This window comes from Mobula birostris, chromosome 3 (genome assembly GCF_030028105.1).
Source record: "Mobula birostris isolate sMobBir1 chromosome 3, sMobBir1.hap1, whole genome shotgun sequence".
NCBI lineage: Eukaryota > Metazoa > Chordata > Chondrichthyes > Myliobatiformes > Myliobatidae > Mobula > Mobula birostris.
The window spans coordinates 207,190,185-207,217,177 of NC_092372.1; the positions used below are offsets into that span (position 1 = coordinate 207,190,185).

The 26,993-nt window shown below is 42.2% G+C and overlaps 1 protein-coding gene across 2 annotated transcripts in view; it reads left to right on the forward strand.

Moving 5' to 3' along the window:
- ptprn2 (protein tyrosine phosphatase receptor type N2) overlaps positions 1–26,993 on the forward strand; it is a 1,029,064-nt gene that overhangs the window by 501,032 nt on the left and 501,039 nt on the right. For both annotated transcript variants that reach the window (XM_072254029.1, XM_072254030.1), the window contains exon 11: positions 6,127–6,206. In XM_072254029.1, coding sequence (XP_072110130.1) covers positions 6,127–6,206 — 80 coding nt within the window. The remainder of the gene's footprint in view (positions 1–6,126; positions 6,207–26,993) is intronic.

Below are 26,993 nucleotides of genomic sequence, written 5' to 3' on the forward strand. Positions count from 1 at the left end.
TCTATCATTAATGAGGTATTTTAACCTACAGAACTGCTCACTATATACATTTTTTGTTTTTCTCTGTAGACTCTATAAACTATTGTGCATGAGAATCCCAGGAGATCAGCAATTTTTGAGATACTCAAAGCACCCCATCTGGCACCAGCAATCATTCCACAGTCCAGGTCACTTAGATCACATTTCTTCCCCATTCTGATGTTTGGTCTGAGCAGCAACTGAACCTCTTGACCATGTCTGCATGCTTTTATACGTTGAGTTGCTGCCACATAATTGGCTGATTAGATATTTGCATTAATAAACAGGTGTACCTAATAAAGTGGCTACTGAGTTTATATTCTATACCATGGCCAATGAAGGGCAGCATCCCATTTGCTTTTTTCACCATGTGGACGTTTACCCATCTGCCTTCATCAACTCTCCAGAGGGCACTATTGTTTAGTTGGTATGTGCCAAATGGATCAGTTTTGGATAACTGGATTGCATTAATTGCTTTATATATGGGCAACGCACACCTGGGATTTTTTTTTCCCATACGGTCTTTTGGATAGATACTGTACTGAGGGATGGCTAGAGGTGTGGCCTGTTGTGGAGCAAACTTGTACCTGGGACGTTGTCAGCATGCACTCGTGGGGTTAATGATTACAGGGAGAAGGCAGGAGAGTGCGGTTAATAAAAATAATCATGACTGAATGGTGGAACAGACTTGATGGGCTGAATGGTCTGACTTTACTCCTTTTATTACATAGTATTATGAATTGGTCTCCATTATTGTTGATGATGGGGATGTCGTTAGAGTCTCCTCCTGGTAACAGTCCAAACTGGTAATCTACATGGAGCTCATGGGCTCACAGCCTGGAGTCAGAGTTGTAGAACACCGAATTCAGGCGGACCATCATTCACTCAATTACAGGGGACTTTCTTTAGCTAGAAGCCGGAACATACTGCCACAGCAGCTGTGGAGGCCAGTTCATTGGGTATATTTAAAGCGGAGGTTGATAGATTCATGATTAGTCTGGGTGTCAAAGGTTACAGTGAGAAGGCAGGAGAATGAGGTTGTGAGGGAAACTAAATTGGCCGTAATGGATTGGTGGAGTAGACTCGATGGGCCGAATGGCCTAGTTCTGCTCCTGTTGTTTGTCTTATGGTACTTACACTAACCCTTCATTAATACTTTTTTAATTCTCTCAAATTCTCATCAACTGACCCCAGATTCTACCACGTACCTGCACACAAGGGCTAAGTGCCCCAGATTCTACCATGTACCTGCACATAAGGGGTAACAGGCATTGGCCAATTAACCTACTAACCCATATGGCTTTGGTTTGAGAGGGGCAAATACAGTGCACCCAGGAAACCCACGCATTCACAGGGAGGACGTGCATGCTCGACGCCGACCGTACCCATGGTCAGGATTGAACACTGGTTGTTGGAGCTGTAAGGCAGCAGCTCTGTGAGCCTGTAACACTGAATGGCCTCTTCCGCTAGCGTAACCACTGTGTGTGTCAGGCACTCCTCATGCCATACTCATTGAAATGACAAAATAATTGTTGTGCCTTCCTCCTCCTTGCATTGTGTTACCGCAGAGCCCTGAGTTGTGGACACAGAGTATATCATAGAAAGCAGCCTCCCCTCTATGGACTCTGTCTGTACTGCTTGCTATACTGCAGTAAGGCATTCGGTATAATCAAAGACCCCAACCTCCCAGGACATTCTCTCTTCTTCCCTCTCTCACCAGATAGAAGATACAAAAGCCTAAAAACACGTACCACCAGGCACAAAGACACCTTCTATCCCACTGTTTTCAGATTCTTGAATGACCTCTTATATGATAAGATAGACTCCTGACCTCACAATCTACCACATTACGATCTTGCATTTTATCATTTACCTTCACTTCATTTTTTGGTAGCTTTGTTATTGTTATTGTTTTACCTTATTCTATTGTGTAATGATTTGATTTGGACACAGCATGCAAGACTAACTTTTCACTGCATTTTGGTACATGTGGCAATAATAAACTGTGGGGAAAAAATAAACCACGTGCCAGCAAAATGTAGTCGGTCACCCATCTGGCGTAATTTACGTATTACTATTTAATCCATCTGGTATAATTTACATATTTAATTATTTATGGTTTTATATTACTATATTTATACTCTATTCTTGGTTGGTGCAACTGTAACGAAACCCAATTTACCTCGGGATCAATAAAGTATATCTATCTATCTATAGTAAATATAAGGCTGCCGATGCTGGGATCTGGAGCAACAGATCCTGGCAATCTGCTGCAGGAACTCAGCAGGTCGAGCAGCATTTGTGAAGGGGGAATCATCTGTGAATGTTTTGGATCAAAATCCCTGTATCAGGGCTGAGATTGGAGGAGAGGAAATAGCCAATGTAAAAAGTGAAATGGCGATGGTGAAGCAGGGGCCAGTTGGTGATTGGTGGACTGAGGAAGGGTGTGAAGGATGATGGGAAGAAGGTACAGGTAGGTGAGGGGGACCGGTGTGGTTCAGAGACAGGCAGACAAAAGAAGGGCAAATGTGGCTAGGTCAGAGGAAAGGATGAAGGTGGAGAAAGGAAGGGTGTTAAAAAGGAACACAATGTCTACAGGAGTAAATGGGAAGTGGGCAAATATGGTGGGTAAATTTTATGGAAAGTAAGGTAGCATAGTGGTTAGCATAACACAATGCCAAGGAAATAGGTTCAATTCTGCCGCTGTTTGTAAGGAGTTTTACGTTCTCCCCGTGACTGCGTGGGTTTCCTCTGGGTGCTCCAGTTTCCTCCCACATCCCATGAGATGTACAGGTTAGTTGCATAGGTGTAACTGGGTGGTGATTCCTCACTAGGCCAGAAGGGTCTGTAACTGTGCTATATATCGAAATAAAATTTAATAAAAACATTGGAGCCTTCTGTGTCCTTGGCTGGACCTACCTGCGGTTTCCCGCATGTGAAGCCTAGTTTTTGTTTGTCTTCGGTCCTCCGTTTACTCTTGTGCAGGGCTAGCAGTTTGTACAGCCCTGTTCTCAGTGCTTAAAGAAATAAATTAGTAACTTGTGGAGCTGTGCCCAGGCTTTGCAGCTGGCTTCTCTGCACCAGTGAACTGCAGGGCTGTTGCAGAAATTTGCAAACACTAACTCCATATATTGGCAGGTGAAATTGGCAGATCTCGATGACTTTAATCAGCCTTTCCTTTTCATTTGTTCTTGGGATCTGAATACCTGAATTTTATTAATTGGACATTCCTTAGTGGCCTGAGGACTTTGGCTACAAATGCTTCCTGGATCTGTCTCAGTGAATGTAAAAAAAAAGCACCACTTTCAAACATCTGCTGCATTGAGTTTAGTAAGTTCCTTTTTTTGAGTTACTAACAAGAGGTCAGTTATGTTTCGCTTGGGTTGTTTTTCATAAGTATTAACAATTTTGTTGAGAATCTAGGCAGCATCAAGCTTGCGGATGATAGCAAAATTGGTGATGTGGTGGACAGTGAAGAAAATAGTCTCAGGTTATAACACGATCTGGATTATCACTGTAGGACCTGAATTTTAGGGAAAGTTAAATGGTTTAGGACTAGGAGCATAGGAAGATTTCATAAAGGTACACAAAATTATGAGGGGTATAGATAGGGTCAATGTAAGCAGGCTTTGTCAACTGAGGTTAGGTGAGACTAGAACTAGAGGTCATGGGTTAAGGGTGAAAGGTGAATTTTTAAGGGACTATGAAGGGGAGCTTTTCACACAGAGGATGATGAGATTGTGGAATGGGCTGCCAGAAGTAGTGGAGGATGTGGGTCCAATTTCAACATTTAAGAGAGGTTTGGATAGCAACATAGATTGGGGGGGGAGCATAGAGGGCTATGGTCCAGGTGCAGGTCGATGGGGCAGAGTAGAGTAATAGTTCAGCACAGACTAGATGGGCCAAAAGGCCTACTTCTGTGCCGTGGCTTTGACTCTGTCTGGGAAGTTGGGCAAAGGGATGGCAGATGTAATATAACTAAGGCAAATGCAAAGTGATGCATTTTGGGAATCTAAACAAAAGAATGACCTGCACAGTAAGTAACAGGGTTCTGGAGGGTGTTGTCGAGCAGAGACCCAGCATAGAAGTGCATACTTTCCTGAAAGTGGTGACACAGGTGGACAAGGTGGCGAGGAGGGCATTTGTCATGTTTGACTTAATTAGATAGAGGGTTAAGTACAAGAGCTTGGACCTCTTGCTACAGTTGTACAATACATTGGTGAGATCACATGTGGAATATTACTTGTAGATCTGACTCCATGCTCTGGGAAAGATGTGATTAAGCTAGAGAGAATGCAGAAAAGGATGTTGCTGGGACTGGAAGTTTTGATTTATGAGGAAAGACTGGATGAACTGGCACTATTTTCTCTGGAGTGAAGGAAGTAAGGCTAATAAAATTGTGATCAGATGAATTGTCACAATATCATGATAAGAGAGTAAGGGAGTTTAAAACTTATAAGACATAGGTTCAAGGTGAGATTTAAAGGAAACATAAGGGTCAAGTTTTTCTATGCAGTACGTATGGGTATATGTATTGAGCTGGTAGAGAGAAGTGGTAGAGATGGATACAATTCTAAAGTTAAAAGGACATTTGAACAGGTTCAAGTATGGGGTTGGTTTAGAGGGATATGGGACAAATGTAGGAAAATGGAACTAACTCAGGAAGACCCCTAGGTCAGCATGGACGAGTTGGGCAGAGCCATCTGCTCCTGTGATGATTTACTCTGACTCCACAATTCTGTAACAAAGCATGCACTCTCTCGCTCCAAGTCAACCATGTCATATGGGACTTCAGGTTACTCTGGATAGGGGCAGTGGGGCTTGTTATGAGGTTTGAAGTCAAAATCAAATTAAAGTTATTATCAAAGTATATATATATCACTATATACTATCTTTAGATTTGTTTTCTTGCAGGCATTCACAATAGGACAAAGAAATAAAATAGAATCAATAGAAAAACAAACAAAAACAAAGACTGATAAGCAACTAATGTGCAAAAGAGGACAAAGTGTGCAAATATAATTGTTTTTAATTTATTCATTTATGGGATGTGGGCATCACCAGCTAAGCCAGCATTTATTGCCCATCACTCGTTGCCCTGGAGAAGGTGGTGATGAGCTGCCTTCTGGAACCGCTACAGTCCCTGAGGTGTAGGTACACCCACAGTGCTGTTAGGGAGGGAATTCCATGATTTTTACCCAGTGACAATGAAGGAACGGCAATATGTTTCCCAAGTCAGGCTGTTCTCGTCCTTCTAGATGGTAGTGGTTGTGGGTCTGGAAGGAGCTGCCTTAGGAACTTTGGTCTGTTGTTGCAGTGCACCTTGTCGATAGTACACCTGCTGCAACTGTTTGTTGATGGTGGAGGGATTGGATGCTTGTGGAAGGGGTACCAATCAAGTTGGCTGCCTTGTTCTGGATGGTGTCAAGCTTCTTGAGTGTTGATGGAGCTGCACTCATCCAGGCGATTGGCGAGTATTCCATTACACTCATGACTTGAGCCTTGTAGTGGGCAGGTAATAATAAATAAGTAAATAATACTGAGACCATGAGTTCGAAGTGACTCACTTGAAAGTGAATCCATAGGTTGTGGATTCAGTCCATTATTGAGGTGAGTGAGGTTATCCATGCTGGTTCAAGAGCCTGATGGTTGAGGGATCCATCAATAGTCAAGAATTCATCAGTTACTCCTAGATATTATGCTTTTATAGAACTGTATTTTTGTAGCTACTTTGATGGCCACAGGAAGTTCCAAACGACCTTACAGTTCAAAAGCTTTTCGCTCTCCTCTGCTGCAGTACAGCAGGAAATGTTAGCAGCTAATTTCTACACAGAATGCCCCCAGAAACGCTAATGTAACCATCTCCTGGTAACATATACATGGCTGAACAAGCTACAATAAAATATTTGCAATTGAAATAATACTAAAATGATAATATGTTACTGTTTCTTCAGAATTAATGCAAGGCTTGGATTTAACATGATCAGCTCTGAGTTGTTTAAAATGGTTATCTCGCTACTTTATAAAATCTATAGAGAAATGAATCTGCCTGTCAAACATGTACGGAATTCACTCTAAAGCCTGTCATCAATTTTAATTATCTTCCAGTATGGTTGGACCAGCTGTGACCTTCCAAGTTGATGTCAATGGTCGAAACCTGTCAACGGCTGATGTAGTGGACATCGCAGGTAGGAATATTGCTTTTAGTCTATGTAAAGAGCCACCCACCCAACCCCATTACCAAGAGTTAAACACACGCAGGTAAATTGACATTTAATGGAATAGACAGTCGAGAGGCTGGTGCCACAGATGGGGAAATTGAAGTGTAGCGTTGCTGAGTCAATTAATACAGCAGTGACTTCATTGTTTGCAGAAGAGATGGATTTGAATTAAGAGAGTAGATGTGGCACAGAATAGTGAAATCTCTGCATGTGTTGTGCTCAGAGCAAAATTAGAAACAGAACTTGAAGATGATTGTAAGCAGACAATAAGGTCATGTAGTTCATCTCTGGTAACTAGATTGCTGATTGTGGTATCTGAATGAGCAACACCTACCTCAAACTGAAATCTGATGATCAGGGAGCAATGCTTTCCTGGAGACAGTCCCTGTGAAGTTGCTGGGAGTGACAAGTTGCCTGGGATGGAGGTGTTGAACTAGCTGTGATTTTATTCATGAATGCTGAACCATAAATATAAAATGTGTGTTGCAAATGGATCCTCTGAAAGTAGGAATAATTTTTCTTTTGTGGTTTATATTGGAGAGCTGTCACGGCTTTGTTGGATGTGGGTTGTCAGCATTGGGAGATCGCAAACATTTTGAAAAATGAAGAAGCAGCAATATTACTGATCCATCTGAACCCATCTGGGGTTAGAGACATTAATGGCTGCTGGGACGTTCTCAGAATCTGGCCAGCGCTTCCTTTTATCATTTCTCATAAAGTCTGTAAGGTCTGGTTGAAAATAAAGTCCATAGCCTTTCCTGTTTCTTGTCTATTGTTGGAGCTAATACAACTTTACTTCTCCTTCCCTAAACTATTCAGTGTCTTACGTCTGTAGAGTTCCATCTTCAATTTTGGCCTTTATTTTCTAATGCTCACACCTGCTTGAAGCTTTTCATCAATTCAAAAAGTAGGTAATCTCAGCTATTTTTCATCGGAATCGGATGTTTTTGAATGATTCAATTATTTTGAAACAGAAATATTGAATTGTAATAGTACAGAAGGAGGCCTATTATCTCATCCAGTCTGTGGCCGCACCCATTCTGTTATCCCTTTCCCTTAGCCCTGCAAGATGACTAACCCTCAATTCCTTCCTGAGATTTGTTTGATTCTACCTTCATCACAGCAGCTTCTGTCCTGGCATTATCACATTATTGAATGTCCCCTAGTGTGATGAGATGGACTCTTGACCTCATAATTTACATTGTTTTGGCCTTATGCCTTTTTGTCCGCACTTCCTTGGTAGCTGCAACTCTTTATTCTGCATTTTCTTATTGCCTCACTTATACTCTGTCAATGCACCAATGTGATTAAATGATATATATGGGCTGAATGCAAAATAAACATTTTCACTGTACCTTGGTATGTGTGGCATTGATAGAGAAATAGTAAATAACCCCAAAGATATTAGTAATAGGCATTGCACCCACTGTGTAGAGAAGGTTTGGTCTCCTGGGTTACAGTATTGCTATCTTTTGTCTAGAATCTTAAATCTGTACCCTGCTTCTCAAAGATCTGTATGAACAGTTTGCAAGGCATGTGTCTTGACACATGCGACAATAATACACTAATTCCAATCCAATTATAAAGAGAAAGCTTTGCTTTCTCACAACATCATTCATGATCTCTTCATCTCTATCAAATTTCCTCTTCATTTTCCATCCTGTAAACAGAAGAACTACAAACCTCCAGCATAACCATTTGCTAGAGTTTTGCTAGTTCACTTAATCTAATACTACATCTTTCTGTTTGTACTCTTTACAATACTCTAGTGACATTGAGAACATGGGAAAACTTGCTTTCTAGCTCATCAACTAAATCATTTGCAAGTCATGTTCAGAGTTGTAGCCCCAATACAGATGCTTACAGGGCAATCATAACCTCATTCCAAAAGTAAAACATGCCAACAAAGGAAGTCTGATATATAAACAGTCAATATGAGAAACACTCAGCAGGTCAGGCAGCATCTGTGGAGAAAGAACCTTTGTCAGTGTCTCAGGCTGTGCTGATCTAAGATTCTGTATTTGTTTCGGTAGTCTTTAGCCATAGGGTGGTGAATTTGTTGCCACAGGTAGCTGTGGAGGCCAGGTCGCTGGGTGTATTTAAGGCAGAGATTGATAGGTTCTTGATTGGGCATGGTATCAAAGGTTACGGGGAGAAGGCTGGGAACTGGGGTTGAGGAGGAGAAGAAAAAAGGATCAGCCATGATTGAATGGCGGAGTAGATGCGATGTGCCACATGGCCTGATTCTGCTCCCATGTCTTATGGTCTTATAGTTTGAGTTGAATCTGCGTTCTCCCCCCCCCCACCCCCCAGACCATTCTGTTTACTTTCTACCTCTTGCTACACAGCCAGTTTCCAAACTAGATCAGTGAATCATCTTTAGCTCTGTAAAGTTCTGCCTTTGTTAACAAGCTTCATTAAAGTATCTTTATCAAACTAAAGTTTGCTCTGTGCACTTCCTTAGTAATTTCCTCAAAAAATGTAACTGTGTTTGTCAGATATCTTCACAAATTCACGCTGCCTTTGTGTGTGACGGAGGATTTTCAAGGTCACTCCATTTGTAATTGTGAGCTGTAGAAAGCTGCCTTCAACAAATGTTAAACTCATTGTACCACCTTCCCTTTCTCAAGAAACTAATCTAAAGGACTGTTTTTCAAATCTCAAGAATTTAAGAAAACCATAGTTCCTCTAAAATCCTAGGATTTAACGTATCACTTCTGAGAATTTACTGCCCTTTGGTTGCAGTATTTTCTTCACTGCGGTTGAGCTATTTAGTTAATTTTAGCAAAATCTGAATTTATATTAGCTTCCTTGAAACAGTTGGTTTCCAAACTTTTCCCTGATATAAAAGTTGGCTGCAAGTAGATGTGTCTGTCATCTTTTCAGTTCCTGTTTGACTTCGTTACATTTTGAGAGTGTCACATTGTTCCTGAACACCATTCTCTTTTTCCTAATATGCACTCTGTGGCCACTTTATTAGGTACACCTGTACATCTGCACATTGATGCAAATATCTAATTAGCCGATCATGTGGCAGCAACTCAAAGCATGTTAGATAAAGGAGGTACTGATAAAGTAGCCAGTGAGTATAAATGTAAGCAATTTTCATGTTGGTTTTTATGCCCATTACTTTCTTTGCAGTCTCCCTTTTTGTAGCACCTACCATCTGCTTAATCATCATGTGCTGCTCTGTGTATCTATGCCAGTTCCTAGGATCTATCTACTGTTTGCTTTTCGTCTGTTTTTTTTCTCTTAGTTTTATGCCGTGCCTTACTTCACCGGTTTCCTTGCTGTTTTCACTTGGCAGGGAGTACATCTGATCATTCTGAGTATAAACTGTTCCTGCATTATATTGTGTCTCCCACTGATCTACTGTGATTTCACCCATTTGCAGATTGGTCTAATTTACTGCAGGGCAGTGTCTGTCTCACCGCACACAGGTGGAGGCTGCCCATGGTAAAATAACAAGTTTTTAATGGTGTCTAGATCTTAGCTCTTTTACACTTCTACCTTTTGAGCAGTTTGCTGAGGTCAATAATTTTATGATTGCTATCAAATGAATATTCAAACACTTTAGGCTTTTAACTAGACTTTTATCTCGAGGCTGATGCAATAGGGGACATTTAAAAGGTGACTGCCCGGTAGCTCAGGCATCCGCCAACATGAGTTGCTTGTCATAGCACGTGACCAGCCTCTCAGACAAACTTGACCCACTGCAGTCTGGCTTCTGCTGAAACTGATCTCTGGGGGACACCATTTCCCTGGCCCACACTCATCTCTGGGGCATAAGAACAGTAAAAACACCTATGTTAAACCATTGTTTATAGCTGACAGCTCTTACTGAGGTACATGGATGTAAGGAAAATGGAAGGTTACAGATTATGTCGGACGGAAGGGTTAGATTAATTGCGGTGGAGGCTTGTATCAGTGGGCACAACATCATGTGCTGAACGGCCTGTACTGTGCAGTACTGTTCTATGTTTCACCAATTATTAAGTCTGATTCTGCCTGCCACCTTGTTCATAGTAGACCAGGTTGCTATGGATACTCTTACTCACTACAACTCTGAACTGATCCCACAACCTAGAAGTACTTGCCTACGTTCAGTGAATCTACAACGCTTGCGTTTACTTCTCATGTTCTCAGCATTATTTATTTTTTGTTTGCACAGTTTGTCTTCTTTTGCATATTGGTTATTTCTCAACTATATGTTGGTAATGTATAATTTTTCATACATTCTGTTGTATTTTTATTTGCCTATAAATGCCTGCAAGAGAATGAATCTCAATGTAGTATATGGTAAAATGTACATACATACTTTGACAATAGGGTTGCTAACTTTCTCACTCTCAAATAAGGGACAATAGTAGCAGTCAAATACGGGACACTTGTGTTTACCCTGAGAAAAACTACCATGACCATGAAGCCTTGCGCGGGCACCTGTGTGCGCATGCGTGAACTGCGCATTATGTGACGTGCGCATGTGCGTACGTGCCGATTTTGTTTCCACAAATCGGTTTCAGCTTAATCTTCCCGACTACATTGTACATACATTATTTCTACTTTATATAGGCTTTGTATTTATCATATTATTCCTGCTTTTACTATATGTTAGTGTTATTTTAGGTTTTGTGTATTATTTGGTATAATTTGGTAGGTTATTTTCTGGGTCTGGGAACGCTTAAAAATTTTTCCCGTATAATTTAATGGTAATTGCTTCTTCGCTTTACGCCATTTCGGCACAAAAGGTTTCATAGGAACGCTGTACCTTAGTGGGGGAAATATGGGACAAGGGCGGTCCCGTATGGGACAAACCAATTTAGCCCAATATACAGGATGTCCCAGCAACCCTATTTGACAATAAATTTGACTTTAACTTTGGAAGACTATCCTGAACAAACTTTCCTATTCCTCGTTTTTATTTATAATATGTTATCTGCTAATCTCTATTATGTCCTCTCTTCATCGAAGCGATTTCATCTTTAATGATTAAGACCACACCCCCTTTCCCATTCAACATCTTTCTTTTATCATGTCATCTTTCTGGTGCATGTTATCTCCAGGTTCATTTAGTTTTTAACATTTGTAAGACCTAAGATATAGGAGCAGAATTAGGCCATTTGGCCCATCAGGTCTGCTCTGCCATTTCATCATGGCTGATCCATTTTTCCTCTCAGCCTCAGTCTCCTGCCTTCTCCCCATATCCCTTCTTGCCCTGACCAAACGAGAATCTATCGACCTCTGCTGTAAATATCATAAAGACTTTGCCTGCACAGCAGCCTGTGGCAAAGAATTCCACAGATTCACCACCCTCTAGCTAAAGAAATTCCTCTTCATCTCCATTCTAAAAGGACACCCCTCTTTTCTGAGTTTGGGTCCTCTGGTCTTAGACTCTCCCAGCACTGGAAACATCCTCTCCACAATCACTCTATCAAAGCCTTTCACCATTCAATAAGTTTCAAAGAGGTCATCCCTCATTCTTCTGAGTGCAAGTGAATACAGGTCCAGAGCCATCAAACACTCTTCATATGACAAGCCATTCGATCCTAGAATCATTTTTGTGAACCGCATTAGAAGCCTCTCCAGTTTCAGCACATCCTTTCTAAGATAAGGGGCCCAAACCAGCTCACAATACTCCTAGTGAGGCCTCAGTAGTATTTTATAAAGTTTCAACATTACACCCTTACTTTTTATATTCTAGTCCTCTTGAAATGAATGCTAGTATTGCATTTGCCTTCCTCACCACAGACTCAACCTACAAATTAATCTTTAGAGAATCCTGCACAAGAACTTCCAATTCCCTTTGCATCTCAGTTTTTTGTATTTTCTCTCCATTTAGGAAATGGTCACCCCTTTCATTTCTTCTACCAAAGTGCATGACCATACACTTCCTGACACTGTATTCCATATTCCACTTTTTGCCCATTCTCCTAATCTGACTAAGTACTTCTGTAGCCTCTTTACTTCCTCAAAACTACCTGCTCCACCAGCTATCTTCATATCATCTGCAAACTTTGCCACAAAGCCATTAATTCCATTATTAAAATCATTGACATATAACGTAAAAAGAACCAGTCCCATCACAGACACCTGGGGAATACCACTTGTGATCGGCTGCCGGTAAGAAAAGGCTCCTTTATTCCCACTCTTTGCCTCCTGCCAATCAACCACTGTTTTATCCATGCTCGAATCCTTCCTGTAATACCAGGAACTTGTTAAGCAGCCTCATGTGTGGCATCTTGTCAAAGGCCTTCTGAAAATCCAAATACACAGCATCAACTGATTCTCTTTTGTCTATCCTGCTTGTTATTTCTTCAAAGAATTCCAACAGGTTTGTCGGGCAAGAATTTCCCTTAAGGAAACCATGCTGACTACAACCTATATTATCATATGCCTCCAATTACCCTGAGACCTCATCCTTAATAATTAACTCCGAATCTTCCACTGATGGCAGACTAACTGGCATATAGTTTCCTTTCTTCTGCCTGTCTCCCTTCTTCAAGAATGGAGTGACATTTTCAATTTTCCAGTCTTCCAGAACCATTCCAGAATCTAGTGATTCTTGAAAGATCATTATTGATGCCTCCACAATCTCTTCAGCCTCCTCTTTCAGAACCCTGACGTATACACCATCTGGTCCAGGTGACTCATCTATCTTCAGACCTTTCAGTTTCCCAAGAAACTTCACTCTAGTTATGGTAACTTCACACACTTCATGCTCCCTGACACCTGGAACTTCCACCATACTGCTAGTGTCTTCCACAGTGAAGACTGATTGAAAATACTTGTTCATTTTCTTCTGCTATTTTATTGTCCCCATTTCTACCCCTCCAGTATCATTTTCCAGCAGTCCAATATCCACTCTAGCCTCTCTTTTAAGCTTTATGGATCTGAAGAGACTTATGTTATCTTTTATATTATTGGTGAGCTTACTTTCGTATTCCATCTTTACCTTCTTATTGACCTTTTTAGTTGCCTTCTGTTGGTTTTTTAAAACTTCCCAATCCTCCAATGTTTGCTCTATTCTATGTCCTCTCTTTGGCTTTTGTGTTGGTTTTAACATACCCTGTGAGCCATGGTTCTGTCATCTTTCCTTTAGAATACTTCTTCCTCTTTGGGATGTATATATCCTGTGCCTTCTGGATTGCTTCCAGAAATTCCAGCCACTGCTGCTCTGCTGTCATCCCTGCCAGTGTTCTTTTCCAATGAATTCTGGCCAACTCCATGCTCATCCTCTTTTCCTTTACTCCACTATTATACTGATACATCTGACTTTAGCTTCTCCTTCTCAGATTTCAGGGTGGATTTGAGCATAGTATGGTCACTTTTCCCTTTATTTTTTTTTACCTTAACCTCGCTAATCAATTTTGTTTCATTGCACAACACCCAGTCTAGAATAGCTGATCCTCCCGTGAGCTCAATCATGAGCTGCTCTTAAAAGCCATCTCATAGGCAGTCTATAAATTCCCCCTTCTATAATCCAGCACCAACCTGGTTTCCCCAATCTACCTGCATATTGAAATTCCCCGTGACTACATAACATTGCCCTTTTAGCATGCATTTTCTATCTCCTGTTGTAATTTATAGGTAACACCCTTACTACTGTTTGGGATTTTGTATACAACTTCTATCAGGGTCTTTCTACGCTCCACGTTGACTCAACACCTTCCGACCCTACGTCACCTCTTTCTAATGATCTGATTTCATTTTTTTACCAACTGAGCCACACCACCCCTCTGCCTTCCTGCCTATCCTTTCGACACAATGTGTATCCTTGGACATTAAGCTCCCAGCTACAATCTTTCAGCCATGATTCCGTGATGCCTACAACATCATACCTGCCGATCTGCAGCTGTGCTGCAAATTCATCCACCTTATTCCATACACTGTAGGCATTCAGATACAACACCTTCAGTCCTGTATTCACTCTTTTCAATGTTGTCGCACCATGCTCAACCTTTTGATTCCTAACTTTGAGGTCTTACGAACATCTACCTCCACAACCTTTTGACTAACTGTTCTGTTTCCCAACCCCCGGCGACTCTAGTTTGTACCTCACCATGCAGCATTAACAAACCTTCCTGCTTGGATATTAGTTCCCCTCCAGTTCAGGTGCAAACCATCACTTCTGTACAGGTCCTGCCTTTCCTGGACGAGAGACCAATGATCCAGAAATCTTATGCTCTCCCTCCTACACCAAATCCTTTGCCACGAATTAAACTGAATAATCTTCCTAGTTCTAGCCTCACTAGCATGTGGTACGGGTAGCAGTCCTGAGATCGCAACCCTGGAGGTCCTGCCCTTTAAGTTAGCACCCAACTCCCTGAACTTCCTGTGCAGAACCTCATCACTCATCCTAACCATGTCATTGTTACCTACATGGACCACGACATCTGGTTGTTCACCTTCCCACTTCAGGACTTGATCTGAGATATCCTGGACCCTGGCACCCGGGAGGCAACATACCATCCGGGGATCTCATCGTTGCCCACAGAATCCCCTGTCTGTTCCTCTTTACTTTGACTCCCCTATTACCACAGAGTGCCTCTTCATCCCCTTTCCGTCAGAGTCACAGAGGCAGGCTCAGTGTCAGAGACACCGACCACTGTAACTTTCTCCTGTTCAGTCATGAAGAAAGAGCTACCATGTCAGGTGCACTGCAGGTTGCCTCGGGAAAAACATGCTCCATGTTGAAAAGCATCAAATCTAGAGTATATTCATCATTATTCTCAGTCAGCTTTATACCAAACGAATACTCCTGTCTGCTCACACAGCCTGGGTGTGATGTGCTGATATTCTGGTGTAGATGTTCAACCTTAACCACCCTTTATAGAAACACACTGACAATCATTTCCTTCTGAACTGAAAGTCTATCAGCTGGAGGTACAGGCTTATAGATGATTTGGGGAACCACTCTTGTTTACAGACGGTAAGGAGAGAATCTGTCTATAAATTGAAACTTCATGGTTTTTGCCTCTCTGTGCTCTGGTTAAAATGTTACCTTTGTGTCTGAACAGCTGATAAAGTTGCTGTTAGACTTTGGTAATGTGTCTGTGATGTGACACGTACAGTAGATATTTACTTCCTTGACTGGTACACTCAGATTAGGTAGACCAACAGGAGGCTGCTTCAGCCTTATAAAATTCATCCATTCATTATGTGCTGACTCATATGATGTGGGTGATCAGGGTCCTTCCATGACCATGATTGTTCTTGGCAAATTTTTCTACAGAAGTGGTTTGCCATTGCCTTCTTCTGATCAGTGTCTTTTACAAGACAGCTGACTCCAACCATTATCAATACTCTTCAAAGACTGTTTGCCTGGCATTAGCAGTCTCATAAACAGGACTTGTGATATGCATCAGCTGACCATCCAACACTGGCTGTCATGGCTGCACGCGGCCCTGATCGGAGGCTAAGCAGGTGCTACACCTTACCCAAGGGTGACCTGCCGGCTAGTGGAGGAAATGAGTGCCTTACACTTCCTTTGGTAGAGACATATCTCCACTCTGCCACCCAACCTTTTTAAATATGGATTCAAAATTGTATATCCCTGTTTACTGCCTTTCTTGTGATATTATTGCCTTATACTTTTTCTTGTGAACCAGCTGTCTGGTGATGCTAATTCCTGCATACTGGGTATCTGACGCCCTGTAAACTTTCACATCTAAAAATGTTCTCTTGATGGAGGTGGGGTCCATTGTATCTCCCACCACCTCCAAGTGCAGCTGACAGTGTGAGTTTGTATATTTGTCTTTGGCCCAAATCCAGGTTTAGTTTCCCATGCTTGGGTGTCATGAATGAACAATGTTTTTTGTCCTAGCTCGAGGATGGTGAAACATATTGATTATTCTATAGCAGCAGCTTGTTTCTGCTCCACCACTTCTATGTATTTAAAAAGTTCAGTGCTTCTTTCAACAATGCTCTCCCAACAGTCTGCGATGAATTTATAAGTTTTCCTTGGGACTCCTTTGGGACATAGAAACCAAGTTGTGCACACTAAATTGTATTAAGTTCTTTGCTACAAACAAGTGGATTTTAGGATCAGTGCTCAAAGTTCTTTGGATCTGATACCTACTCTGGATTCACTTTGATCTAATAAATAATAAGGTTATTATTTATTAAATCAATCATTAATAACTAATAAGCTAGGTACATTGGAATTGGGAGGACGCTGAGCTGTACTCCAGCTCAAGCTCTCAACAGTCCATTTAATTCCACGAAATGGCTGCCAGACAATTTGGCCAGAGATCCTGCGGAACAGATTGCTGGCGACCCAGGAGACTGTGGATGCTGGAATCTGGATCAACACACAAAATGCTCCAGCCCTCTGTCACTTCTGCCTACCACCTCCCAGCTTCCAGTGCCTTTCCTACTCTTCCCTCCCCTATCTGATTTTTCCCTGCCTCCCCCATCAATTGATTCAACCTGTCAGCTCTTGCTCCACCCCTTCCCCTCCTTTGTTGAATATACTGGCTATCTTTCCCCTATCTTTCAGGCCAGATGAAGGGTCTTGACCCGAAATATCCATTTTCATCCATGGGTGTGACCTGCCTGACCTGCTGAGTTCCTCCAGTTTGTATATCGCTGGAATTTCTGTCTTGTTTCTTTTCTTTCCCTAATGTCCCTAAATTTCACGTATTTAGGACCATACACTAGGAGCAGGAGTAGGCCACCGGGCTCTCAAGCCTGTTCTGCATTCAAAATGATGATTTCTGAAGATCTATTTCAATACTGTGCAGTCCTAAAGAATCCCACCAGAACTTGACCTTCTGTGGTAGAGAACTCTACAGACTGAAGACATTTCTGAGACATACTCAGGAGCTTGATCCATTACGACAGAGAAGGAGGACGGAAAGTACATCTCAGTGGCAGCTGCTGTATGTATAAAATCTCAATAGAGTAAATGCAGAAAAAACTGAGCATGCAGGAAGAGGGAGTGGGGTCATTACAGAGCCAAACTGCCTGAGGAGGTAGAAGGAGCAGGTACTATCGCAGTATTTAAGACACACCTGAATGAGCAGTTGGATCACCAAGGCACAATAGGCTCCAGACCAAGTGCGAGTGCATGGGGTTAACAGGGATGGTTGGTATTGACATGGTAGGGTGAAGGGCATGCTTCTCCCCTGCATTGCCCTGTGACTCTCTGACGCCATGACGAGAGGTGGAAGGAAGTATAATGCCTGGGTTAGAGAACACATCTTATGAGAAAAGGTTGCATGAGCTAGGTCTTCTCTCTCAGGACTGACAGAGGACCAGAAGTGACTCGATGAAGGTGGATAAGATTGGTCAGCATTTGATAGAATGGACAGCCAGCACCCTATTTCCCAAGGCAGCAATGACCAATACCAGGGGATGTCAGCTTCATGTGAGTGAAGGATAGTTTAGGGGAGATGTTTGAGGTATTTTTTTTACACGAAGAGTGGTGGGTCCGTATAACTCTCTGCTGTGGTTAGTGATAGAGACTGATACAATAGACACATTTAAAAGACTCTTAGAGAGACACATGGATGTAAGAAAACTGGAAGGTATGCAGGAGGGAAGGGTTAGATCAGTGATCCCCAGTGGGCGCAGTTACGTGTCCTAAGGGGGTGTAAGTGGAAATAGAAGTCATCAAGGTGTTCATGGTTATTGAAGAGGGGGGAGCGCAATAAGTGGCACCTGAACTAGAGGCATGAGCCTGATCCAATAGGCATTCCCAGTTTGTGTTAATTTTTTAATTTTAATTTACCCCCGTTAATAATGGATAAATACATGTGGCGCGATCTCTAACTCTGAAGATGGCGAAGCCTTGAATTCTAATCCTGCTGACAGAAACTTCAAAAAGTGTGTCGATACAATGTTGCATACCTGGAGGATGGTTTTATTCCATTCCTGTCAGATCAGTAATGCCCCATGTGTCTTATTTGTAACACTGTACTGTCTAGTGAACTCATGAAACCATCAAGATTGCAGAAACACTTCCATAAAAGACACCCTGAAAAGGCTACTTATGGTATTACTCAGTTCCAGAAGATGAAAGAAGCATTCGAAAAGCATTGCACACTCAAGTCATTTGCCAAGAAAGCTAAAAACGACCTTGATAGTGGTCTCATTGCTTCTTATAACATTTCCAAAATGATAGCGAAGTGTGGAAAATCTCATACAATTGGTAAAAGATTAATAATGCCTGCTTTATCAGGAATGCTCACCACTTTCTCAAAATGGATACCAGTATTTCAAAATCAATTTCTCTGGGTAATAACTCTGTAGCTCATCCTATTGACGAAATGAGTGAAGACATTGAGAATCAACTATGCTCAGAGCTACAAAAAATAGAATTTGGGATACAACTGGATGAATCAACTGTGTGAGGCATTGCTAATGGCATATGTACGGGTGATCAAAAATGGAAAAGTTTATGAAAAGATTCTCTTGTAAAAAGTTACAAATATCAACAGAGAATCTGTCTACAATGAGCTCAAAATTCAAAAAGTATTCTGATTAGCAACATGATTTCTTGTGCAACAGATGGAGCACCATATATGACTGGTCACCATGCTGGTTTAGTGGCATTTTTGAAAAAAGAAATTCCAAATCCATTTGCAATCCATTGTGTAACTCATGGTCAACATCTCATAGCCAAAAACCTCAGCCAGTGACTTTTTTCAAGTATGACTCATGTAATATCTGCTATCAAGAAAATTGAAGCTTGTCCATTAAAAAGCAGAATAATGCACCATTTATGCTAAGATAGCGATGAAGAGTTAGAACACTTGCTTCTTCTGGCTATCAAAAGGCTGCTGCTTAAAATATTTCTTTGATCTTTTTGACACTGGTTGAACTTTTGCTCAAAGTCGATGAGCTTGGGAAACAAGATTGAACTTCTAAGTGGAAATGTGGCATACCTAGCTGATCTGTATGACAAAATGAACACTCTAAATATGAAACTGCAGGGTGAGAATTTCAATTTGATCCGGGCAAAAAGTGTTGAGTCCACTTTTATCAGAAAATTGGAAATATATAAGCAAAACATTGGGAGAAAAATGTTCTCACAGTTTCCCTGCATGGAAAGTATGGCACTCTCTTTCACAGTCGGCAATTTGCAAGAGTACTATTTACACCTGAAGAAGGATTTTCAGAATCGATTCAAGGATTTGAACGATCTGGAAATTCTGGACGGGGTAATTAACCTATTTCTTTGCAAGGTGGAAGAACATGAAGAGGGTTTGCAAGAGGAAATTACTGAAATTCAGAATGATGAAGAAGTGAAAATGCTTTTTAAAAATGCCGGCTTATGTGGGATGTGGCTACACTGTCATACGAATTTTCCTGATCTATGGAGAAGAGCCAAACTGCTCCTCATTGCATTTACATCCTCCTACCTTGCTAAAAACCATCAAGCTCAAGGATCACATTGATATCAAATCTGCTGTACAGTGCACAGGTACTATGTAAGCTAGCTTTAAAGACAAATAAAAAAATTAAAGCAGAATCATTTTTCACATGTTAGCATATGGTAGACATGTTTTTGCACTATGGAGGTGCAGGAAAATATATTGTGCCTAAGAGGGTCATTGGCAAGCATGAAGGTGCTTTGGGGGTGGGGGGGGGATGTTGGGATAAAAAAGGTTGAGAAACACTGGGTCAGATTGATCGTGGAGTAGGTTCAAAGACTGAGACAGTATTGTGGGCCTCAGGGCCCGTACTGTGCAGTAGTGTTCCATATTCCATAGTTTGTGCAAGTCTGCAGGCTTGTGCTGGATATTATTTTCTTTTTTTGCTAGCCTTTCAGGCATGATGGAGACAGAGAGATCCAGAAAGGGATTGAAAGAGTCAGAAGAAGGTGAGGACTGAGTGGAAATTGGCAACAATGTCAATAAAATTTCTGAGTTCTGGAAGTGTGAGGGAAGCAACACCAACATATAATGTACTGGGAAGGAGTGGAAGGAGTTGAAGGAGTTGGCCCAAATAGGACTGAAACAAAAACTACCACAAATTCCACAAAAAGACAGGCATAGCTTTAGCCCAAATGAGTATGCAAAGCTACATGTTCAATCTGGAGAAGATGAGTGTAACTATAGAAACACAGCCAGACCAATTACCACGTTATAGACAGGAACTAGTTGTATCTCTGTTCAAGGAGAATGACAAAGACCTTCAAGATAATTTTGGTGTGGAAGGATATGCACTTCCTTGTTATTAGTGATATCTCTGTATTGTTATCCTTTCTACCATTTCATGCTCCCAGTTTTGGTCCTTCCTTTTTATTCTTTTTCCAGTCTCCCAATTTTTCCATCTTAAAACTTATTTCAGTTCTAAATTTTCTTGGTACTGATGAAAGGCTATTGATTTAAAAGAGTAAACCTGGAGTTTACAAGGTGAATGAAACTGTTGATCTAAAAATCCTTGTGAAATACAAGATGAAACTGAGCACAGGTCATCCTAGACCACAGCCGTGGAGTCCCGCCCAAGAGAAATGATTTGAAGATGATTCATAGGCACTTGCTCTGAGCAACTGCAAATTAACAACAAATTCCATGGGCAAGATCTACTGGATATTGGACGGATAGAGTGGATGTAGTGAGGATGTTTCCATTAGTAGGAGAGACATGGATCTGAGGGAACAGCCTCAGGACGAAGGGACATCCATTTAAAATTGAGATAAGGAGGAATTTCTTCAGGCAGAGGGTGATGAATCTGTGCAATTCTTGGCCACAGAGGATGGTGGAAGCCAAGTCATTGGGTGTATTTAAGGCAGAGATTGGAAAGGAAGTTGAGGATTACTGAGAGAAGGTGGAAGAATGGGGTTGAAAAAAATATCAGCCATGATTGAATGGACAAGCAGACTTGACGGGCTGAATGGCCTAATTTTGGTGTTATATCTTGTATTTCCTATTTTCTCATCTTCACCCTGATCCCATGAACACTATTTTGAATAAAAGCATGCACGTCAATATATTCCATGTGCATAATAAAAGATATACGTGGGATCTCCTGTTCTTGTTTTTTGAAGACTTGGGACGTAGACCTTTGCTCATCCCACTCCCTCAGCTGCATTGCTTGAAAAGAATTTTAAACTAATGTTTACCCTCAGTGGCAACACCAATGTATTTTAATCTGTTGATGGATGATCTTTTGCCGTGGTGCTATTCCCTTTGGTGCTTGGTAATAATTTACTCTTCCAGATTGTATTATCAGGTGGTAAAATCAAGGCAGTCTCAAAGGCACCTATACCTTGACAAATGTCAGACTGGAACTATCTTCCCTTTGTTATACATGCTCTTTTTGCCACAGGGAACACATTTATTGCTTAATGGGAGCAAGAAGGCAGAAAGCTTCTACATTAATATTCCAACGTGACCAACTCTTTTTTTTCCCCTCTCAAATGTAACTCTCTAAATTTTAAATCCACAAAATCCTGAGCCTCTCATCACACATGTAGAGTAGACGTGTGTGTGTGCGTGGTTTGCTAATAATTATTTATTTCAAAATCAGATTTATTATTCACTGGCATTTGTCCTGAAAGTTGTTCACAAAGTGCGGCAAGACATCAGAAATGACTGCCCAGTATAGTGGTCAGTACAGTGGCTGCATAGTGGTTAGTACGATTGCTCGAAACAGCAGTGAGTACCAGTCAGAATTCAATACATGCCACTGCCTAAAAGGAATTTGTGCGTTCTCCCCGTGATCAAGTGGATATCCAACAGGTGCTTCCATTCCTTCCCATATTCTAAAGTCATACTGTTAAGGTTAGGGTTAGTGAGTTGTGGGCATGCTGTGTTGCCGCTGGAAGTACGTGGCAGCCCCCAGCATAATCCTTGCCGATTGGATTTGATGCAAACAACGCATTTCACTGCATGTTTTGATATACATGTGACAAATCAAGCCAATCTTTACAAATAAATAAGTAAATGGCGGAAAAGTAAGGTAGTGCTCATGGCCTGTTTAGAAATCTGATGGTGGGGGGAGGCGAGAAGCTGTCCCTAAAATATTGAATAAGACCATAAGACATAGAAGCAGAATTAGGCCATTCAGCCCATCGAGTCTAGTCCACCATTCCATCATGACTGATCCTGGATCTCACTCAACCCCATACACCTGCCTTCTCACCATTTCCTTTGATGCCCTGACCTGACCAATCAAGAAACTATCAACTTGAGCCTTAAATATACCCACCGCAGTCTGTGACAGAGCATTCCACAGATGTACTGCTCCCTGGCTAAAAAAAAATTCCTCTTTACCTCTGTTCTAAAAGTACGCCCCTCAATTTTGAGGCTGTGCCCTCCAGTTCTCGGTACCCCTACTATAGGAAACATCCTCTCCACATCCACCTTTTCTAATCCTTTCAACATGCAGTAGGTTTCAATGAGATCCCCACGCATTCTTCTAAATTCCAGTGAGTATAGGCCCAAAGCTGCCAAATGCTCCTTATATGTTAACCCCTGCATTCCTGGAATCATCCTTGTGAACCTTCCCTGGACTCTCTCCAATGACAACACATCCCTTCAAAGATATATTTAATGTCAGAGAAACGTATACAATATAATCCCTGAAATTCTTTTTCTTTGCAAACATGCATGAGAACAGAGGAGTGCCTATGTTTTCTGAGATATGGGGTCCAAAACCGTTGACAATATTCCAAGTGCGGCGTGACTAGTGTCTTATAAAAGCTCAGCATTATCTCCTTGCTTTGATATTCTGTTCTCCTTGAAATAAATGCCAACATTGCATTTGCCTTCTTTACCACAAACTCAACCTGTAAATTAACCTTCTGAGAGTCTCACACGAGGACTCCTAAGTCCCTCTGTACCTCTGATGTTTGAACCTTCTCCCCATTTAGATAATAGTCTACACTATTGTTCCTTTTCCCAAAATGCATGATCATACATTTCCCAACACTGTATTCCATCTGCCACTTTTTTGCCCATTCTTCCAATTTGTCTAAGTCCTGCTGCAATCGCATTGCTTCCTCAGCACTACCTACCCCTCCACCTATCTTTGTATCATCTGCAGACTTTGCCATAAAGCCATCAATTCCATTATCCAAATCATCAACGAACGATGTGAATGTGGGTCTTCAGGCTCCTGTATCTTTTCCCTGATGGCACTTAACCTAGCAAACTAATCATGGCAAGGAGAGAGAATGGAAGTCCCGGGTGGGGGTTGCTTCTTTTGCCTTATCCATCCGAGGAGTTTCAGGTAGATTGTCATGCACTGCAGGTAGAGGAGAAAGGAGGTGAAATTGCAGCCTTTCCTCCGTGTATCAGTGAGCTGGAATGCAGCGTCATGCTGAACATCCTTGCCAGAAGGAAGGTGATATCCGATCATTATCTTCCTCCAGCTTCAGCATTCAATTCCCAATTTGTAAAACAGAATAGGCTAAGAGAACAAGAGAGCCGAAACCCACCCCAAGAAAAGATGCAATAATAAAGCATCGATCAGGATTTGTAGAATGCTGTTGTGTGTGTCAAGATAAAATCATTACCGCACAGGCTCTGTGGCTGATGGCTCTTGGCATTATTCAATTGATGGCTTTAGACGATGGTGACTCATTCAGCCAGGTGAAGAAAAAATGCTGCTGGTAACTGAGTGGAGGGTGGACCTGTTAATTGATGGGCATGCTATGCTCATCAAGTTGCCTGGCTGAATGCAGGTTAAACAGCATTCAAGAAGCTTGATAACATACAGGCCATTGCAGCCTGCTTACTGGACTACAAAATGATGTCGGCCAGCATCACTGACAACAGTGCATCCCTTCCTGATGAACGTAACGCATTCTATTCACGTTTTGAACTGAAGGGGATTGGAATGTCAGCACCGACTCCCTCCAGTCACTGCTTCAGATGTAAGATCAGTCTTCCAGAGAGTGAACCCTTGGAAAGCATCTGGCCCAGATGGTGTCCCTGGCCAACATTCTTATATCCTGCACAAGATCAGCTGGGTGGGTGGGGGGAGTAATTGCAGACATTTTTAAACTTGCCCTTGAATTTGAGGTCCTCATCAGCTTTATGAAAACTACTATCTTCCTTGAAACTAAAAAAAAACAAAGTAACAACTGACAAATTTGACCTACTGGAATTAGCCTACAGCAGAAACAGGTTTACAACATGCACCATCTCCCTGGCCCTACATTCACCTATGGAGCATACAGACAGTAAGGACACCGACATGGGACTGTTGTTTATCGACTATAGCTCCACCTTCAATCTTACAATTCCAAGCAAACATATAGGTACATTAAGCAATTAGAAAGTCAATCATCATATTGTTAGAGGATTTTTACAGAAGCTCAGGGATGCCTTGCAACAATTATTGACAAGACAGTGCGGAGAGTTTAAAAAGGAGACCATCCAATACAGCGGACAGCGGAGTGAGTGGCAGCAGAGTGTAGGGCTTTGGCTCAACGGGCTTAGGCGGTAACGGGAAGAGGCAAGAGCGAGGCGCCAACTCTTTTTTTTTCCTCCCCTTGGCGAATCGACCCGGACAGACAGGAACAGCAGGGCTCACACAGCTAACAGTACGAGCTAACGGTTTAAAAAATTTGTGTGTTTGGCGAGGTAAGTGGATGAGTAGACTTATTTTTCCTTGTCTCATTCCTGTAGAATTATGTAGCCTGTCTGCAGGGTTAATGCTTTGTTCAGGGTGTCAGATGTGGGAATCCTGGGAGACCTCCAGCCTCCCTGATGGCCACATCTGCCTCAGGTGCACGAAGATGCAGCTCCTCAGAGAAAGTGTTAGGGATCTGGAGCTGCACCTTGATGACCTACTGCTTATCAGGGAAAGTGAAGAGGTGATAGACAGGAGCTACAAAGAGGTAGTCATCCCCGGGCTACAGAGGTCAGAAAACTGAGTGACTGTCAGGAGAGGGAGGGAAAGTGCCTGGATAGTGGAGAGCACACCTGTGGCTGTCCCCCTCAGCAACAAGTATCTCGTTTCGGATGTTGTTGAGGGGGATGACCTGACAGGGGACGCCCATGGTGACCGGGTCTCTAGCACTGAGCCTGGCGCGGTTGTGCAGGGGGGAAGAGGGGAGAAGAGGAATGCAGTAGTCACAGGGGATTCCATAGTCAGGGGAACGGACAGGAGATTCTGTGAGCCTGATAGAGATACCCGCATGATATGTTGCCTCCCAGGTGCCAGGGTACGGGATGTCTCGGATTGGGTACATAATATTCTGAAGGGAGAGGGCGAGCAGCCAGCTGTCTTGGTACATGTTGGTACCAATGACATAGATAGGAAAAGGGAGGAGGTCCTGATGAGAGATTTCCAGGAGTTAGGAAGGAAGCTGAGAAGCAGGACCTCCAGGGTAGTAATCTCAGGATGGCTACCTGTGCAACGTGCTAGCAAGGGCAAGAATAGTTGGACCAGGCAGATGAATGTGTGGCTGAGAGACTGGTGCAGGGGGCTGGTCTTCAGATTCTGGGATCATTGGGATCTCTTCTGGGGGAAGTATGACCTGTTCAAAAAGGACGGGTTACACCTGAACCCGAAGGGGACCAATATCCTGACGGGAAGGTTTAATAGAGCTGTTCGGGAGGATTTAAACTAATTTGGTAGGGGGATGGGAACCGGAATGATAGAGTGGAGGAGGGCGAAAACAGAAATAAATCTAAGATAGTGAGCAGTAAAGATGTCAGGAGGGACAGGCAAGTGATGGGGCAGATTTGCAGTCATTGGGATGAGTTGCAGTGCAATCAAAGCAAAAAGTACCAAATACTGGACTTAAGGTGTTATACCTGAATGCACGCAGCATAAGGAATAAGGTGGATGGTCTTGTCGTACAGCTACAGATTGGCAGGTATGATATTGTGGCCATCACTGAGATGTGGCTAAAGGATGCATGTCTCTGGGAGCTGAACATCCAAGGATACACGGTGTATCGGAAGGATAGGCAGGTTGGCAGGGGGTGGCGTTGCTTTATTGGTAAGAAATGATATTAAATGATTAGAAGGAGGTGACATAGGATCAGAAGGCGCAGTATCTTTATGGGTTGAGCTAAGAAATCGCAGGGCTAAAAGGACCCTGATGGCAGTTATATACAGGCCTCCTGACAGCTGCAGTGATGTGGACTACAAATTGCAACAGGAAATAGAAAAGGCTTGTCAGAAGGGCAGTGCTATGATAATTGTGGGGGATTTTAACATGCGAATGGATTGGGAAAATCAGGTCGGCACCGAATCTCAAGAGGAGAATTTGTAGAATGTCTGCGAGGTGGCTTTTTAGAACAGCTTGTTGTTGAGCCCACTAGGGGATCGGCTGTACTGGATTGGGTATTGTGTAATGAACCGGAGGTGATTAGAGAGATTGAGGTGAAGGAACCCTTAGGAGACAGTGATCATAACATGATTGAGTTCACTGTGAAATTTAAGAAAGAGAAGCCAAAATCCGTTGTGTCGGTATTTCAGTGGAGTAAAGGAAATTACAGTGGCATGAGAGAGGAACTGGCCAAAGTTGACTGGAAAGGGACACTAGTGGGAAGGCCGGCAGAGCAGCAGTGGCTGGAGTTTATGCGAGAAGTGAGGAAGGTGCAAGACAGATATATTCCAAAAAAGAAGAAATTTTCAAATGGAAAAAGGATGCAACCATGGCTGTCAAGAGAAGTCAAAGCCAAAATTAAAGCAAAGGAGAGGGCATACAAGGAAGCAAAAATTAGTGGGAAGACAGAGGATTGGGAAGTTTTTGAAAGCTTACAAAAGGAAACTAAGAAGGTCATTAAGAGGGAAAAGATGAACTATGAAAGGAAGCTAGCAAATAATATCAAAGAGGATACTA